The 17,325-nt window shown below is 46.0% G+C and overlaps 1 protein-coding gene across 1 annotated transcript; it reads left to right on the top strand.

Annotated features, from left to right (window-relative positions):
* The first annotated feature begins 750 nt into the window (after positions 1–750).
* GP2 (glycoprotein 2) lies at positions 751–17,101 on the top strand. Its single transcript, XM_045870691.3, has 10 exons — positions 751–850; positions 4,393–4,779; positions 5,649–5,759; positions 7,910–8,121; positions 8,609–8,757; positions 9,974–10,219; positions 11,266–11,428; positions 12,282–12,366; positions 13,600–13,644; positions 16,578–17,101. The coding sequence occupies exons 1-10, from the start codon at positions 751–753 to the stop codon at positions 16,634–16,636; spliced, it is 1,557 nt and encodes a 518-aa protein (XP_045726647.3). The 3' UTR covers positions 16,637–17,101.
* The last annotated feature ends 224 nt before the right edge of the window (positions 17,102–17,325 follow it).

The raw sequence follows: 17,325 nt of genomic DNA, 5'->3' as shown, positions 1-17,325 counted from the left end.
CCCCTGTGTGCCAGACACCATGCTAGGAACAAGCAATGGGGGCACAGTCTGACATGGTCCCACCCTCACAGGAAATCTGTATGCATCTAGGACACTTCAGGAGTCTCTTAGGACAGTGCCCAATACACCAGAACTAAGAAAGCAGCTGTTACTTTTGTCTGTAGATATTCATAGCACTGTAACTTTCCCTCTATCCAGTCTCCCAGAACCTATACCCCTACTTGAGTTGGAACCAACCTGAGGGATTCTAGGATGTCCTGCAGTGCCAGCCAGCTCTAAGCTTACCTTTGGTTTTCTTGCTGTCAATCTCATCCCCTTGGCAAGCCTCCTACCCTCATTACCCCACCTCCTCTCTGCAAGTCACGCCTGCTTTAAAACAATACAGCCCTTCACGAAAGAAGTCTTGGGTCCATTTCTGCAAACATGGGCCTGTGGCCTTAAGCAAGCTATTTAACTTCCAGCATAGTGCCTGCATGTAGAAGGAGCTCAGTCAATATTTCTGGGATTGATATGCTCTGAGTCCCATCTCCCTCTTTATCTGGGGGTGGGAGCAAGAATAGTACTTTCCCTGGCGGGGGGTTCAGAGCCTTAAATGAGCTAATGTATCCGAGGGGGTGAGTACAAGTCATGGTGCTGAACTGATGTGAATTCCCTTCTTAAGCTTATCCCCAGAGGAATGACCTCTGTCACCCTCATTGTATCTGAGTCTCTCCCTTCCCCTAGCTGCATGGAGAGTCTGCACGCTGCTGAATGACCTGCACATCTCAGCTTATGGAAAGGATGGGCTCTTATGTCTTGTGGCTGGCCTTGGCCTCCTGCATTCTGACCCTGGCATCTACAGAACAGCAAGGTATGTGCTCTGCTCACCTGGAATCTCAGATGCCCCGTAATACCTGGGGAGAGGGGGAGCGCAGAGAAGGCAGTTCAGGGTCAGTGAGGGGAACAGGGACATGTCTAAAGCGAAGACTTAGCAGCTAGAAGTCAAGGGGTGCAAGATGAGGGAAACTAGAATACAGCAATAAACTCTCGAAGAGCCAAATTGGAAATCCCCCATGCAAGGACCATGGAGTTGGTTAACGTAACTTCCCATGCCCAGAATATGTGCAGCTCAGAGAGCCCAGATTCATGGGGACATGAATCACCTAGTCACTCTGTGCCTTCGCTTTGGCAAGCACCTTCTCCTTCATCTGAAGGTTTGCTCATATGTACAAAGAAAGGACTAGAGGTACTGATCTCTCCGTGATCATTTCAAAGATCTTTGGACTGGGCATCTTAGATGCTTGTAGGAAGGGTCCTCAGGCTTAACACCAGGCTGAAATTTCTGCCTGTGTCACCTGTGGAGGGGGCTGTGGGGAGGGGAAGGAGGGACTCAGCTCATGGCCTCCCTTGGGAAAACACAGTGTGTGTGCAGGAAATAATCCAAGAACAACAAGTACAGTGACTCCTTTCCTTAAAATAAGTACATATGTAAGCAAGGCTTGAAAATCTCTTTTTCAAAAAAGTCCCTCTAATGTGTATTACAAGAATGTGATCCTGTGTGTGTACTCAGTCCATAATTCAGGCGTCACATTGTTCAATAAATCAGAACTGGAGAAGAGAACCAGCCTGAACTCCTACTAGGCCTCAGGGGCTGTGTTTGGCATTTTACACTTATTATCTCATTTAATCCTCTAGCAATGCTTTAGGGCTTTATTTCTCTAAAACAGGGGATACATCCTGAGAGGAGTACAGTGGTGCATGGCAAACTCTTAAAGAATTTTTTAATGGCTATGTATATTTTTTCATGTGTATCAGAAAAGTGTAACTAAAAGGGGAACCCTCCTACACTGTTGGTGGGAATACAAGCTGGTGCAGCCACTCTGGAGAACAGTATGGAGGTTCCTCAAAAAGTTGAAAATAGAGCTACCCTATGACCCAGCAATTGCACTACTGGGTATTTGCCCCAAACATACAAATGCAGTGATCCAAAGGGATCATGCACCATCAAACATGGAGCCCAATGTTTTTAGCAGCAATGTCCACAATAGCCAAACTATGGAAAGAGTCTAGATGTCCATCAACAGATGAATGGATAAAGAAGATGTATATATATATATGTGTGTATATATATATATATACACACACACACACACACACACACACAATGGAATATTATGCAGCCATCAAAAAAATGAAATCTTGCCATTTGCAATGATGTGGATGGAACTGCAGGGTATTATGCTAAGCTAAATAAGTCAATCAGAGAAAGACAATTACCATATGATCTCACTGATATGTGGAATTTGAGAAACAAGGCAGAGGATCATAGGGGAAGGGAGGGAAAAATGAAACAGGATGAAACTGGAGAGGGAGACAAACCATAAGAGACTCTTAATCTCAGGAAACAAACTAAGGGTTGCTGGAGTGGAGGGGGGTGGGAGGGATGGGGTGGCTGGGTGATGGACACTGGGGAGGGTATGTGCTATGGTGAGCACTGTGAATTGTTTAAGACTGATGAATCACAGACCTGTACCCCTGAAACAAAAATATATTATATGTTAATTAAAAAAAAAGAAATGTGTAACTAGTATACCATACCTACGGTATCACAGATATTATGCCTTAAGATGAAACAAATTTATAGAGAGTCATTGAAAGAAACATATTAGGAGCGCCTGGGTGGCTCAGTCGTTAAGCGTCTGCCTTCGGCTCGGGTCATGATCCCGGGGTCCTGGGTTCGAGCCCCACATCGGGCTCCCCGCTCGGCGGGAGGCCTGCTTCTCCCTCTCCCACTCCCCCTGCTTGTGTTCTCTCTCTCTCTGTCAAATAAATAAATAAAATCTTTAAAAAAAAAAAAAAGAAAGAAAGAAACATATTAAGTAGATAATTGGACAGGCGGACACAGATGTGGCAAACATTGTGACTTGAGGCTTAGGAATGGAGGGAGTTTGGGAACCACTAACTTGCAGGTGTTGTTTTGCAGACGAGTCTCAGGGGAGTCAAATCACCTGTCACGGTCATCCTTGATGACCTAAATCCAGGAGGTGTGGAGCTGGATTTAAACCCAGACTGACCAATACACCCCTTCACTTCTCAGCCTCCTCATAGATCATAGTTCCTGAATCTGTTAAAAACCATGAGATCGGGGTGCCTGGGTGGCTCAGTTAGTTAAGTGTCTGTCTTTGGCTCTGGTCACGATCCCAGGATCCTGAGATAGAGCCCCACATCAGGCTCCCTGCTCAGTGGGGAATCTGCTTCTCCCTCTCCCTCTACCCCTCCCCCCAACTCCTGCGCTCTCACTCTCACTCAAATAAATAAATAAAATCTTAAAAACAAAAAACATGATATCAAGGGCTCCTGGGTGGCTCAGTCGGTTAAGAGGCCAACTCTTGATTTCGGCTAGGGTGGTGGGATCGAGCCCCGCATGGGGCTCTGTGCTCAGCGGGGAGTCTGCTTGGGATTCTCTCCCTTCCCCTCTCCCTCTGTCCCTCTCTTCTCCTCTCTCTCAAAAATAAATAAATAAATCTAAAAAAAAGCCCCATGAGATGAGCAAAATCAGAAATGGTCCTGTTAGAGCAATGGTTCTCCACTGGGGCTGATTTGGGCAATGCTTGGAGATAATTTCCAGGAGGAAGGAACTACAGGAATCTAGTGAGAAGGGCCCAGGAAAGTTGTTAAACATCCACCCACAACACAGAATTATCCAGCCCCAAACATCAGTAGGGCCCAGGTTGAGAAATCTTGTGTTAGATCTATATCTATTAGTAAGGGGGAAATGTCTATGATGTATTAAGTAAAATATGTAAGTGGGAAAAAAAAGTTGTACAGCATTAAACCCATTTTTAAAAATCCCTATATTTTAAACATATGCACAGAAAGAGTCTGAAGACTATACAGCAAATTTATGGTTAAATGACCATAAATTCATGACCTGAGCCGAAGGCAGACGCTTAACAACTGAGCCACCCAGGCGCCCTGCCCTTGGTGTTCTTAATGCCTATAATATATCACACACAAAGTCCTCATTATTATTCTGACCCTAAGGTGATGAAGGCTGACATGTAATGAATGGGTTGTGTGCCTCATTTCTTCATTAGGGTCCTTATGCACCTTTAAAATTCAAAACAGAGTGTGTGGGGGACATCTGGGTGGCTCAGTGGCTTAAGCATCCAATTCTTGATTTCCGCTCAGGTTATGATCCAAAGTCGTGAGATAGAGCCCCACGTTGGGCTCTGCACTAAGTGTGGAGCCTGATTGAGATTCTCTCTCTCTCTCTCTCTCTCTCTCTGCCTGCCCCCTCCCACTCTAAAACAAAACAAAACCAGAGTGTGTGTGTATGTGTAGAGGGGGAGGGTTAAAATCCTGTGGGCTCTGAGGATGCTCAGTAAACCCAAGCGCACTGTTGCTTTCCAGATGACAGAAACTCCACCCACATTCGTTCCTATAACCCCTGCGAGAGTTACACCCGCCTGGATGAACCCTCACGGAGTATGGAGTACACAGGACAGGGCCAGCTGTGTGACAGGGACAAGAATGGCTGGTACCGCTTTGTGGGAGACGGAGGAGTGAGGTTGCCAGAGACCTGTGTCCCAATGTACCGATGCCAGACAGATGCCCCTATGTGGCTGAATGGGACTCACCCCACCCTGGAGGAGGGCATTGTCACCCGCACCGCTTGTGCCCACTGGAGCGGCAACTGCTGTCTCTGGAAGAGCAAGGTGCAGGTGAAGGCCTGCCCGGGCGAGTACCATGTGTACCAGCTGCAGGGCACCCCCAAGTGTAGTCTGAGGTACTGCACAGGTAAGTGGCCAAGAGCCAGGGATGGCTGGGGGGCGGGGCCCCCTGGTGAGGAGCCCAGGCATCAGCGGTGAGTGAGGCAGATCGGGAGACGAAGCGGAACAGCCTGGACTCAGCTCCCGCGTGTTACTGCCCAGTGGGGATGTCACCCAAGGTTGCCAGGCCTTCCAACATTTCAAGGAAAGCCAGAAATTCAGAGTTGAGGGCAAAATCTCCTGATATAAATATGTATCTCCATATGTGTAGCATGATATGAAGAACACAAGCTCATTCAGATTTAGATCCCATTTGGGCAGTTTAATTTACCTCTCTGAGCTTTAGTTTTCTGATCTGAAAAAATGGATGATGGCAAAAGTCACAGCCAATGCATAGTGTCCCTGCTCCAATCCAAGTGCTTTACACTATGAACTCATTTAATGCTCTCACCAGCCTCATGAGATACAAGTACTATATAATTACACCTGATGAGAGGTCTGGGGCACAGAGAGGTTAAGCAGCTGTCCCAATGTCACAGAGCAGGAACATGACAGAGCTGGGATTTGAACCCAGATACTCTAGTTCCATGATCTATATACCTAACCATTATGCTACCCAGTTTCATACACTTACCATGAAAACTGAATGAGCTAATTTGTGGAAAGTCCTCAAACAGTGTCTGCCACGTAGTAAGCCTTAGGATGGCAGCCTCTAGGTTCTCACTTCACTGGACTGGGAGTCAGAAAATCTGAGTTTGAGGCTTGACCCTTCCACTATGTATCACACACCCTTGGGCAGGACTTCTGGGCCCTGGTAGAATGACAGAGTTGGCCTTGGTGGCCTCAGATCGCTTTGTTCTGCATTCTAATCCTCTTCCTCTGTGCCTCACCCCGGAGACCCCTACACTGCGAAGAACAAGTGTGAGAACACCTGCCGCCCGGAGGAGGAGTGCAGCTTTCTCAACGGCACCTGGGACTGTTACTGCAGACAGGACCTCAACAGCTCTGGTGAGTGGCTCAGCAGGGCTGGACAGTGGGAACGATGCCGGTCTGAGCAGGCAAGGCAGCAAGGAGGAAGTTGCAGAGGGTCAGGACAAGGTGTGGACCAGAGCCAGTGGGGATGGAACAGAGGTCAGGGAAAAGGTTCTCAAAGCCATCTGTAAGGATGGGAGAGCAGGGATGGAACAAACTGCCAGGTCAGTCTTTGGATCACAGCCTCAGGAAGCAGCTCTGGCATGGGTGAGCTTGGCCCATGAGGGACAAAGGTACTAAGGACAAGAACTCTGCAAGTGTGGGAGCTGCATTCAAATATCTGCAGAGTCTGCATGTGAGGACACGGGCAGACTCCTATGCCAGTCCTGGATTTGCGACGTGGGGCCTGGGACAAGGTACCTAGACTTTCTGAGCCTTAATGTCCTCATCTGTAAAATGGGACTCAGATAATAGTAAAAATAAGCACCATACAGGGCAAGCAGTCCAAATGGGCAGGCTTTTAAGGTGATAAGGTTCTTGTCCCAGGAGGTAAACAAGCAGAGGCACATGACTCATGGATACAGATGCCATAAACAAGCCCTAAGCCCTGGATGGGGGTTGGATGAATTTCCCAATGAGATTATTTCCTTCCCACCTAGAATTCTAATTAGGGCCTTTGACTCTTGCCCTTCGCATAAGCATGCTTTCTCTGAGCACACTCCCAGTCCCTGTGGAAAAGAAAGTGTTCTAGACAGTGGGGCAAGAACAAGCATGTGTTTGGAAAACTGGGCTGCAGTGTGGACCAAGTGGTGCTTGGGTGTGCCTAGCAGGAGTGGGGTGGGGATGAGGGGCAGGACTGGAAGGAAACAACCCCGCTCTCCATGAAGGCTCTTTCTGCTCATTGGGTGGACAAGCCCCCAGAGGCTCGGGGTTGTCTCCCAGGATTTGGGCCATCACAGAATCAGATGTTGGATTTCAAGGATGCTCTTCCTGTACCTGGAGACTCCAAGGGCATCCTTGGCAGGTCCTCTCCGATTGGGTGGGCGGGTGGCCTGCCTCGAGTCTTCATTAGTGGCTACTCAGCAAGTCCCCATTGCTTCCAGGCACAACCCAATTGTGATCTGGCTTTTGCTTACTTCTCCATCTCTCACACTCCACCCCCACCCATTCTAAGTTCCTGTACCTCTGAGCTCCGCATCTCTGTACACACACCATCCTCTCTCCCATCACCACACTTTTGCCCCTGCTGTTCCCTTAGCCAGGGGTGCCCTCACTTGCCCTATGCACCTGCAAAACTCCTACTCCCGACCAAGTTCCAGCCCTCAGTGAATCCTTCCCTGACGTTAACTAACAGATTCAGATATACCTTCTTGTGTTTCCCTCTGTACCTAGAACTTACTTCGGTTAGTATTTTCATCATACTGCACCTTAATAAGCTGTTGACATGCTGATTCTGACACAAGACCAAGCAATCTTCATGGGCTGGGTCCATGTTTTCTTTATTTTTGTGTTGAATGTGCCTCACACATGGAGAAGGTGGTTAGTAAATGTATTTGAATCAATGCATTCATGAATACAATCAAAATGGTATTTCTCTTCATTTACTATCTATCCCCCCATCAGAATGTTAGCTCCATAAATAAGGGTGGGGATTTTGTCAGTTTTGACAAACACTGTATCCCCCGTATCTAGAACAGTGCAGACAGTAAATGCTCAAGATGCATTTCATGCATAAATGCTGAATGAATGAATGGAATGAATCAGTGAATGAACGAATGAATGAAAGAAATGAGCAATGGCTCTGAACCTGGTCAGATATGCTGGCTTCACAAAGCCAGGGAGTAGGAGTAGTATGTATCTACCCTTGATTCTAATCTGGAATGCAGGATAGCCCTGCTTCTCTAGAGACCCCGATCCCCACAGACCCTGATCCCCAATCCCCAAGACATGAAAGCCCTCCCTATACTTGCACATAGGATGCTTAGAAATCTTGGACCAGGGGCTTTTTTGCCAACCTCACCCACTACAAGCCTAGGTGTGAATCCCACCTCGGTCTCAGGCCCCTATTAGTCTACCCAACTCCCCACTGGGTATGATGGCTTTTCCAAAGGGCAGGGAATGTGGGCTGTGCCCACTGCTTCCAGAGCCCTGTCCACTCCACCTTATCCCCTTTCTCAACTTTCCAGATGTCCACAGTTTGCAGCCTCAGCTGAACTGTGGGGCTGAGGAGATCAAGGTGTCACTGGACAAGTGTCAGCTGGGAGGCCTGGGTTTTGGGGACAAGGTCATTGCCTACCTGCGAGACTGGAACTGCAACAGCATCACGCTAAGAGAGGAGAGAAACTGGATATCCGTGACTAGCCCTACTGAGGCTAGGGCCTGCGGAAACATTCTGGAGGTGAATGGTGTTTACACCACTGCTGCCAGAGGGTGGGAGTTGGGCTGTGGAGCTATCTCAGTAGCTATGAGACCTTAGACAAGTCACTTAGCCTCTCTGGGCCTCTAGTAGTATGTGAGATTACACATGTTGGTTCACATAAAGAGCTTAGAACAGGTTTGCTGCTTGAGCTGAATAAATGTAAGCTATGATTATGATTATTTTAATTAGGGGTGATGTGGTAGGGGTCGACATGGGAGCAAGCATGGTGGTTGCTGACTGTCCCCAAGGGCCAAAAATTATTGTTCTAGTTTTTGATCTGGGATTCTCACTCCCCTTCCCATAAGGCATTAGAGCCACTAAGGGAAGAGGCCCACATGCTTCCTGGAGATCAGAAGGCAGGGTGGCAGCATGATGGAGAGTATCAACCTTGCAGTCAGGCAGGCCTGAGTTCTAGATACACCTGCACACACATAAACATATATGTGGTCTTGTTTTTATGCCAAAGAGAAATGGAACCCATGCCATCTACAAAAACACCCTCTCCGTGGCCAATGAGTTCATCATCAGAGACACCATCCTCAACATCAATTTCCAGTGTGCCTACCCACTGGACATGAAAGTCAGCCTCCAAACCGCCCTGCAGCCCATTGTAAGGTATGGCACTGACCCTTGCCCTTTGATCTATAACCCTGACACTGATCACATTCACTTCAGGCAAAGCTTAAGATGTCCTCAGATTGCTGCCTACCTCCTACAGGAGCTCTCACTCTTTCCATCATTCATTCTGCAAATATTTGTTGATCATAGATTAATGTTCAGCATGCACAAGGCAGACATAGAATATTTTGTGGCTATTAAAGATTATTATTAAGAAGCAATGCAGCAACATGAAATAATGTTAATTAAATATGCTAAGGAACAAAAACACACCACAGTTTCATTTATCTTGAGGAAGACAGGAATTAAGCAACTAATTATACCAATCATTATTTACAAGTGAGATGAATGCAATGTGGGAGAAGCACAGGGTGCTGTGGGATCAGGGAACAAGGGTCCCTGATCTAATCTTTGTGGGGCGGGGATGGTGGGAGCAGGAAGGCTTCTCCGCAGATGTGGGATTTAAGCCAGGATTAGCTTTGATTGGATAAACAGCACCCTCAATTCACTAGAAGTAGAACCAAGTAGCAATTTGGGTGGGGATCCATTTCGAAGAGGCTTTCATCTATTTTGGTCACTGGCTTTCATCTATTTTGGTCACTACTATCGTCCTGTGGAATGGATTCCTCAGCATTTAGATACCAATAGACTTGCCGGGGGATTTTCTGAGGGTGTCAGAACTCCATGGTGCCCTTTCCATCCGCTCATTGCCTCCTGGGCTCACAGAGTAGCACAATTAGGACTAGTAATTTTCTAGTTCAGTGGTTTTCAGACTGTATTGTGTTGGGGCCCCAAGTTTCATAATAAATAAAAATTAAAGCCATTCCTCTTTTAAAATGGATGTTTCATTGGATGATTCCCTGGTGGAGGGAGGAGAACTGCTGCTAAAACGGTGAACCCACAGGACTGATCCCATTGTACAGGGGGGAAGACAGAGGTGTGCACTTGCAGTTATTCTGTGAGTGAAGGAGATATGAGTGATCTGTGAGGCAGGGAGAATGGGTGGAGATCCCAGAGACACACCCGTCTGCTTGTCAAGTTTAGTGCCTAGCAGATACTAAATGCTTGTTTTAAATGGGTGATTGAATAGTTCCTTTAGGAACCAAATATGTGCCTTCACCTTAATAGCCTCACACAAGTGCAGGGCTGGATTTATTTTGTTCTCACTGGTGGAAACCTAATGTTTCCACTTTTATGGCTTTCCTCTTCTTAGTTCTCTGAACATCAGTGTGGACGGGGATGGAGAGTTCACTGTCAGGATGGCCCTGTTCCAAGACCAGAACTATACATCTCCTTACGAAGGGGCCGTAGCTGTGCTGGCTGTTGAATCCATGCTCTATGTGGGAGCCATCCTGGAGAGAGGGGACACCTCCCGGTTTAACCTGTTGTTGAGGAACTGCTATGCCACGCCTACTGAAGACAAGACTGACCCTGTGAAATATTTCATCATCAGAAATGGGTAACGGGCAACTCTGGGTTATCTTTTGGCCTGAAAAGGATTTTGGGGGGAGAAAGATCACCATGGCCCTGCCTGGCAGTTGTGTAAACTGGCTTACCTCTTTTGGAAAATAATTTGGCATTACATATCATGACCATACTTTTGACCCAGGAATATCACTCCTGACATTTTAGCCTAAAGCATTAATACAAAATAGGTCAGCAAGAAAGAGAAATGCCAATTATTTTTCATTTCAGTATCCTTTATAACTTTGGAAATAGGTTCACAGTTCAAAAATAGAGATCCATTAAGTAATGATGGGCTACTATACAGATATTAACACTGACTAATCAACATGAAAATGGCATGACAAGTGTTATGGGACAAAATATCATTGAAATTGCTAACTGGCAAAAACAAAGGGAAAAGGCATATCCATAGATCATGATTCAAACCATGGTAAGTAACAATATTAGCTAATATTTATCACTGAGCTTAGTTATGTGCCATGCACTGTGTCACTAAATGCTCACATCAACCCCAAGAGGTATGGATTACTGTCTCCGCTCTAGACAAGAAAAGTGAGGCTCAGACAGGTTAAGTCATCTGCTAATGATATTTAGCTAGAAAGTGGTTCTGGCTGGAATGTGAAGCAGTCTATTTCACCTCAGAGACTGTACCCCACAAAACTGAAACCACATGGGCTGATGAATAGAGGGGGTGCCTGGGTGGCTCAGTCGGTTAAGCATCTGCCTTTGGCTCAGGTCATGATCTCAGGGTCCTGGGATCGAGCCCCATGTTGGGCTCTGCGCTCAGTGGGAAGTCTGCTCCTCCCTCTCCCTCTGCTCCTCCGCACCCCTCATGCTCTCTCTCTGTCTCAAAAAAATAAACCTCTTGGGGGAAACCCGGAGGAATAAAAGTCTATGTCAGGAGGGAGGGAATCAGGGAACTCTTTAATTCTCTGTGATGATGTTTTTATACTGGATACAGATTAAAGATACAGCGAAGGGCCTCAGGTCCCTTAAGCTGTTCTAAAAGTTAGACCCTTGCCCCTGTCACCCTCCCAGCTGCCCAAATCAATATGATTCCACCATCCATGTGGAGGAGAATGGGGTGTCCTCAGAAAGCCGGTTCTCAGTTCAGATGTTCATGTTTGCTGGAAATTATGACCTAGTTTTCCTACATTGTGAGATTCATCTCTGCGATTCCCTTAATGAACAGTGCCAGCCGGTGAGTAACTCAGAGTGAACGATTCAGAGTTTCATATGGGGCCTGGTACCTGGTAGTCTCACGATATATATTTATTGGAATTATGGATGGATGGAAAGGAGGGAGGGAGGGGAAGAGAGAAGGAGGGGAAGAAAGAAAAAAGGATAAATGGATGGACAATCTCCAAAAAGCCCATGTGTATATAATTATTGTGTCCCCAGGAAGCAGATTAGACAAAGGAGCCTGCCCACTAAGTTTCCTTGGCACAAGACATATTTTGAATGATTTCGTAATAGTTGACTTTTTAAGTGCTTATTCCATGTCAGGAATTGCACTAAAACTTTCATATGCTTTATCTAATTAAATTCTCACAACAACCCTTAAGTAGATTCTTTTATTGACCTCATGGTACAGATGAGGACACTGAGCTTCAGAGAGGTCTTTTGCCCAAGGGCAACACAGCTAGAAAACATCAGAGCTGGGAGGTAACTCCAGGGTCCATGCTCTTAACCCCTGTTTGGTACTGCGGGCTAGTAGTTGGCATTTGTTGAGTGCTGACTATGTGCCTGGGTGTTACAGACACATTCATTTTAACCTTTACAACCAAGAAGGTACTACTTAATAGTAATAGAGAGGTGAAGTCATTAGTCCCAAATTAGACAGCTAGAAGAGAGTGGAGATGAGATTCAAACCCATGTTTGTTTGACTTGACAGTAAGAATTTTCTCGATTGAGAAAACCACAGCCTCAGAGTCAGGGCCACATGGTGGGTGGGGTCCCATTCTTGGGCCAGATTCTTGTCCCATTGCAGGGACAGCCTGGATAGGAACTGTGACTTTAAATTTTGATATAATGAGATTTCTCCATCCCCACAGTCTTGCTCAAGAAGTCAACTCCGCAGTGAAGTAGTGGCTATCAACCCAGCCCAGGTTCTAGATTTGGGACCCATCACTCGGAGAGGTGAGTGGCTAACTTCTGGTGAGAAGGCCAGCTGGTCAAGTTCTGAGAGTTAACCACAGATGCCTGGGGTCACCACCCTAACAACCTAGAGCCTTTTCTGCCTCCTCACTGCAGCCCCCACCAGTAAATCTATCTTTCCATGAGGTGCTCTGGATAATAAAATAGCATTTGCCATTTGTGCTGAGCCTCCTATGTGCTAGAGACCAGGCTAAGCTTTCAGTATCCATCAACTCCCTTCATTGTCCTGACTGAGTCCGTTTTACAGGCAAGAAACTGAAGTTTGGAGAGATTAAGTGGCTCACCCCAATCACTCAGCTCATGAGGAGCTGGAGTTAGAATTGAACCCAGCTCAGACTGATTCCACAGCGTATGTCCTTTCCCTTATTCCTCCTGCCAGGTCCCCTTACCTCAGCCCCTTTTGGGTGAAGTCTAGGTTCTAACCCAACTTTGTTTTCTGGTGAATGACTGTTTTTCAAAATCCAGTTATAATATTCTGGGGCATGATGTAGGGGAAGCTTTCTAACTGCCCCAAAATGCTTACCCATCCTACCCATGGGTTAGCACTACTGTGGTGGTTTTTATTCCTGCTGGAATGGAGGAGTCAAAAAACCCAGAAGAATGAAAGCAATTTTTTTTTGTCCTAAAGAAATTAGGACGCAGTAATGCTAGTAACAACAGCAATGACAGTAATAGTAATAACACATGTGGCTGGCACCATACAAAACATTTATATGCATCATCACATGGAAGGCTCACAACAGCCTACGGAGGTAAGCACTATTTCCACTTCCATTCTCCAGGTGAGTAAACTGAGGCTGTCTTGTAAAAAAGGCTTTGCCCTGAGTTGTCCTGCCTCTTTACTGAGCCCTCAACTTGAAGCTTCATGTGGTATCACAGGGTAGTTGGAGGGTTAGGAACTTTCATTTTGGAATCAGAGAGATGGGAGGCTCAAATCCCAGTTTACTACCTACAACAAGGTCAACTTAGCCTTGGTCAACCGAGCCTCAGTCTTCTCACAAATATTTTCCTCACAAATCTGCTGGAAGAACTAAGTTTCAAATGCATGAAATGGGCTTAGAAATGGAACTGCTAAAGAAAAGACACCTCAACAGTGTGGGTGGCCAGGTCAGTGGCCGTGGTGGCCAGGTCCAGGAGGACCTGGAGCAGCTACAGCCACAGTGCCAGTCACAGGCACATGACTGAGGAAACCTTCACCTCTGCTCTTGTCCCCAGGCACTCCGTCTCTTGGCGTCGTGAACGGAACCCCCAACTCTGCAGGTACATCGTTATCTCCTGCCTATCCCACTGCCCTCCCTCCCAACCCTCTCTTCTTCCTCTTTTCAATTCAGTGCACATTGATTTAGCCTGTGCTAGTGACTATGGACACTGAAATGAATCAGTCCCAAGTGTGGTTCTTGAGATGCTCATAGTCTAGCGCAGGGTCCAGTCATTTAACAATAAATACTTATTGGGTGCCTACCATGTGCCAGGCATTGTTTTAGATGCTGCAGATATAATAGTGAACAGGATAGACCAGGCGCCTGCCCTCATGGAGCTTATGTTACAGTGTGGGAAACAGGCAATAAAAAGTTAACAGGATAATTTAGAAAGAAAAGAGGGTGATGTGATAGAAAGTTACCAACATGGGTAATAGCGTCTTAAAAAAGATAGTCGTTTATTTTACTCACATGTAAATGAAGTCCAGAGGCAAACAATCCAGGGCTCCTGGGGTGGCACCACAAGGTCATCAAGAATCAAGTTCTTTTAAGCTGTCCCCCTCCACATTCTTCATCCTCACGGTCCAAGATGGCAGCCAGAGCTCCAATCTTCATATCTAGTCAGCAGGATGGAAGGAATATGGAAAAAGTCACAGAGCGTTAAGGAACATTCCTGGAAGCTGACACCTTATACTTCCACTTACATCTCATTGGCCAAAGCTTAGTCACACCTGGCTGCAAAGGAAGCTGGGAAATGTAATCTTTATTCTGGGTGGCCATGTCCTGAACCAATGTTTGATGGTTCTATTTATAAGGCAAGAAGGAAAAATAAATATCGAATGGGTAAATGGCCAGAAAAATGTTCAGAGGAGGTGATATTTGAATGCAATGAGAAAAAGGAACCAGGTTTGCAAATAATAAAGGAACAAGCCCTATAGGCAGAATGAACAACAACTGCAAAAATGAGACACTCATATAAGCAAATAAATCATAAGCAATTAGATAGTGCGGCAGGAGCACATAGAAGAGTAATTAACCGTACTGGATAAGGTCAGGCAAGAATTTCAGCAGGTGGCAATATCTGAATGGGGTTTTGGTGGGTGACCTGGAGTTTAACAGGGAGACCAATCCAAGAAATGTATTTTGGACCCAAGGGAAAGCAATGCTACTAAGATTTTACTGCCCCCTCTTCCCAATACACAAATGACCTATATTGGTGAACCCACACATGAAAAAGTTCTTTCCATCCTTAATTTTCCAGTTAGATAACAGCCTAAAAGTTTCCAAATAAGGTCAAGATGGCCTCTCCACACTTAGTGCTAATATTCAGACAACACTCAAAAAAGTAGCACTCATCAGAGAGAGGGGTTAGAGCTCAGACCAAAAGGAGCTTGAGAGCAGACCTCACGTCTCGTTCACTTCTCCCAATATTTCAGGTTAGCGCAGTGCCTGCAGCAGCCTGGTTTCCCAGTAGAGTTTGCCAAACTGACTAATTTCTAGAGTGGGCAGTGGATTCTGGAGCCTTCTGGAAGAAAAGGGGAACAATCTTATGTGGTATGAGACCACCACAAGAGGGCACTTATGGTGTTCATTGTTTGCTATCTCCCACAAACATGTTTGACGTTTTAAAATTAACTGAACATCAGCCTGTGTTTCATAAATACAAACTGGTTGTCATACACTAATATTTCAAAAAAATTATGATATTCTTCACTCCCTTCTAGGACATCACCAAGTTACTTTGAAATTTATGGGATGGAGAAAAGTTATAATCTCGTAGTACAGTGGGAGGGGGTACACACGCCTCCCCAAGGCCCCCAAATACAAGGCATCTATCACTCAGGATCCACACCCTTCATTAACACTGAGTATATGGTCATTTTCAGAGGAGGTATGATCCCAACCCTCCCAGATCTTAGAGTCTAATATTCAAAACTGACACTTATATGGTGTTTATTATGTGCCAGGCAATGTTCTAAATGCTTGATATGAATTTACTCACTTAAGCCTTAAAAAAGTCACATGAGGTAATAGCTGCTTGTGATATTTCAATTTTGCATACAGATAAACTCAGTCATGGTGAGATGGTGAGGCTCAGTAACTTGCCTGGGCCTGCACAACTAGTTGTAGAGCTGTGATTCTTTTTTTTTTTTTTTTTTTTTTTAAGATTTTATTTATTTATTTGACAGAGAGAGAGCGTGCACAAGTGAGGGGGAGAGGGAGAGGGAGAAGCAGACTCTCTGCTGAATAGGGAGCCCGATGCAGGGCTCGATCCCAGGACCCTGAGATCATGACCTGAGCCAAAGGCAGACGCTTAACCGACTGAGCCACCCAGGCACAACTAGAGCTGGGATTCTAAGCTAAGAAGTCAGGCCTCAGAGGTTTTTTAACCTCTGTGTCTTTCTGCCTCTTTAGTATTAGCATAAGTAATGTTAGCTGCTATGATAAACAATCCTCAACTTTCTGTGCCTTTACACAATAGTTTATTTCCCACTAAATCACTGGGGGATGCAATTCTGTGCTTTGCAGTCATTAGGAAGTCAGGCTCTTACCTTCTGGTAACTTCTGGCAACTCCACTGTCCCCGGCAAGTCCTCTGCTGGATCCTTGGCATCTGGTCCCTAGATGGTGGATGAGAGAGTATGGAAAATTATGTAGGAGGTTTTAAGGACCAGGTCTAGAAATGGCATGTATAATTTTTACCCATATTCCACTGGCCAGATTCAATCATGTGATCTCACCTACCTGCAAAGGAGGCTGGGGAAAAATTGCCTTCCAATGTGCCCAAAGGAATATGAAAAAGTGTTTGATGATTAGATAGCTTTGCCTCTACCACATGACCCCTTTGCCACTTCCCAGGGGCTGTAACCTAGAACAGATATTAAGGATACTTTGCCTTTCTTGTCCTTGTAAGGTAGAGGATAGAAAGGCTAGCTTGCTTTGGCTGTTAACTTCCAAAGCCCAACACTTGACAGACATCTCTCTTATATTTCAGGGTTCCTGGTGGCCTGGCCCATGTTTCTCCTGCCTGTGCTCCTGGCTGGGCTGTTCTGAGAACTCAGATTAGCAACTAGCCTTGAAGCTCATGTTCTTCCCTCTGGTGACGGCTTCCAGTCACCCATCAGTTATGCCGGTTCTCTCTCCAAATCACATTGAAAATCTTCATGTTTATAGATTCTGCCAGGCTAGGTTTGGGGAAAGGGAAGGTATTTCCCTTGTTCAACACTCTCTGTGCCTTTATATTCCTCTTTTTCTCATGGTGGGGGCCCTGTTGGCCTGGCCTGGCCTGAGTTCCTCATTTATTAGCAGGATCTTGGAGCCAGAATTGCTTCGTACCTCTGTAGCTCCAGCCTTCACCAGAAATGTATTATGTGTTAGTCTGTAACTCCAGGAAAGAGGGGCTGTGTCATTGGGCAGTGCGGGGGAGAAAGAGGATGAGCTTGTAAAAAAGGCACCTCCCATGGTTCCTTCCCAAGAACCCCCTGTTCTTACTGCTGATGAATTGAACAGACTGATCCTTGCTTTAACCTGTGTCCTCTGATGTATTTCCATCATGGTCTCAATAGTGGCCATGGGAATAAGTTGTAAAGGGTCCACTTTTGGAGACTCTACTCCAGGGAAGACTGGTTCCCATTGCTCCTCTGTCCCCCACCATACTGTAGACATGCTTTGATGTGCCTAGGAGTAGGCAAAAACCTACCCTAGGACCCAAATGCTGGAGGAACTGCTTGATTTGGATGCAG

Source organism: Mirounga angustirostris, unplaced genomic scaffold (genome assembly GCF_029215605.1).
Source record: "Mirounga angustirostris isolate CCGP_5_RB_7025 unplaced genomic scaffold, mMirAng1.0.hap1 SCAF_5, whole genome shotgun sequence".
Classification (NCBI taxonomy): domain Eukaryota; kingdom Metazoa; phylum Chordata; class Mammalia; order Carnivora; family Phocidae; genus Mirounga; species Mirounga angustirostris.
The sequence above is the reverse complement of the archived record's forward strand: the minus strand, read 5'-3'. Positions and strand labels throughout refer to the sequence as shown.

Excerpts from the sequence above, each read along its gene's own strand:
- GP2 (XM_045870691.3), top strand. The coding sequence starts at position 751 with ATGACCTGCACATCTCAGCTTATGGAAAGGATGGGCTCTTATGTCTTG. Across the intron at positions 5,760-7,909 it reads ACAGGACCTCAACAGCTCTG|ATGTCCACAGTTTGCAGCCT; the intron begins GTGAGTGGCTCA and ends TCAACTTTCCAG. Across the intron at positions 13,645-16,577 it reads CGGAACCCCCAACTCTGCAG|GGTTCCTGGTGGCCTGGCCC; the intron begins GTACATCGTTAT and ends CTTATATTTCAG.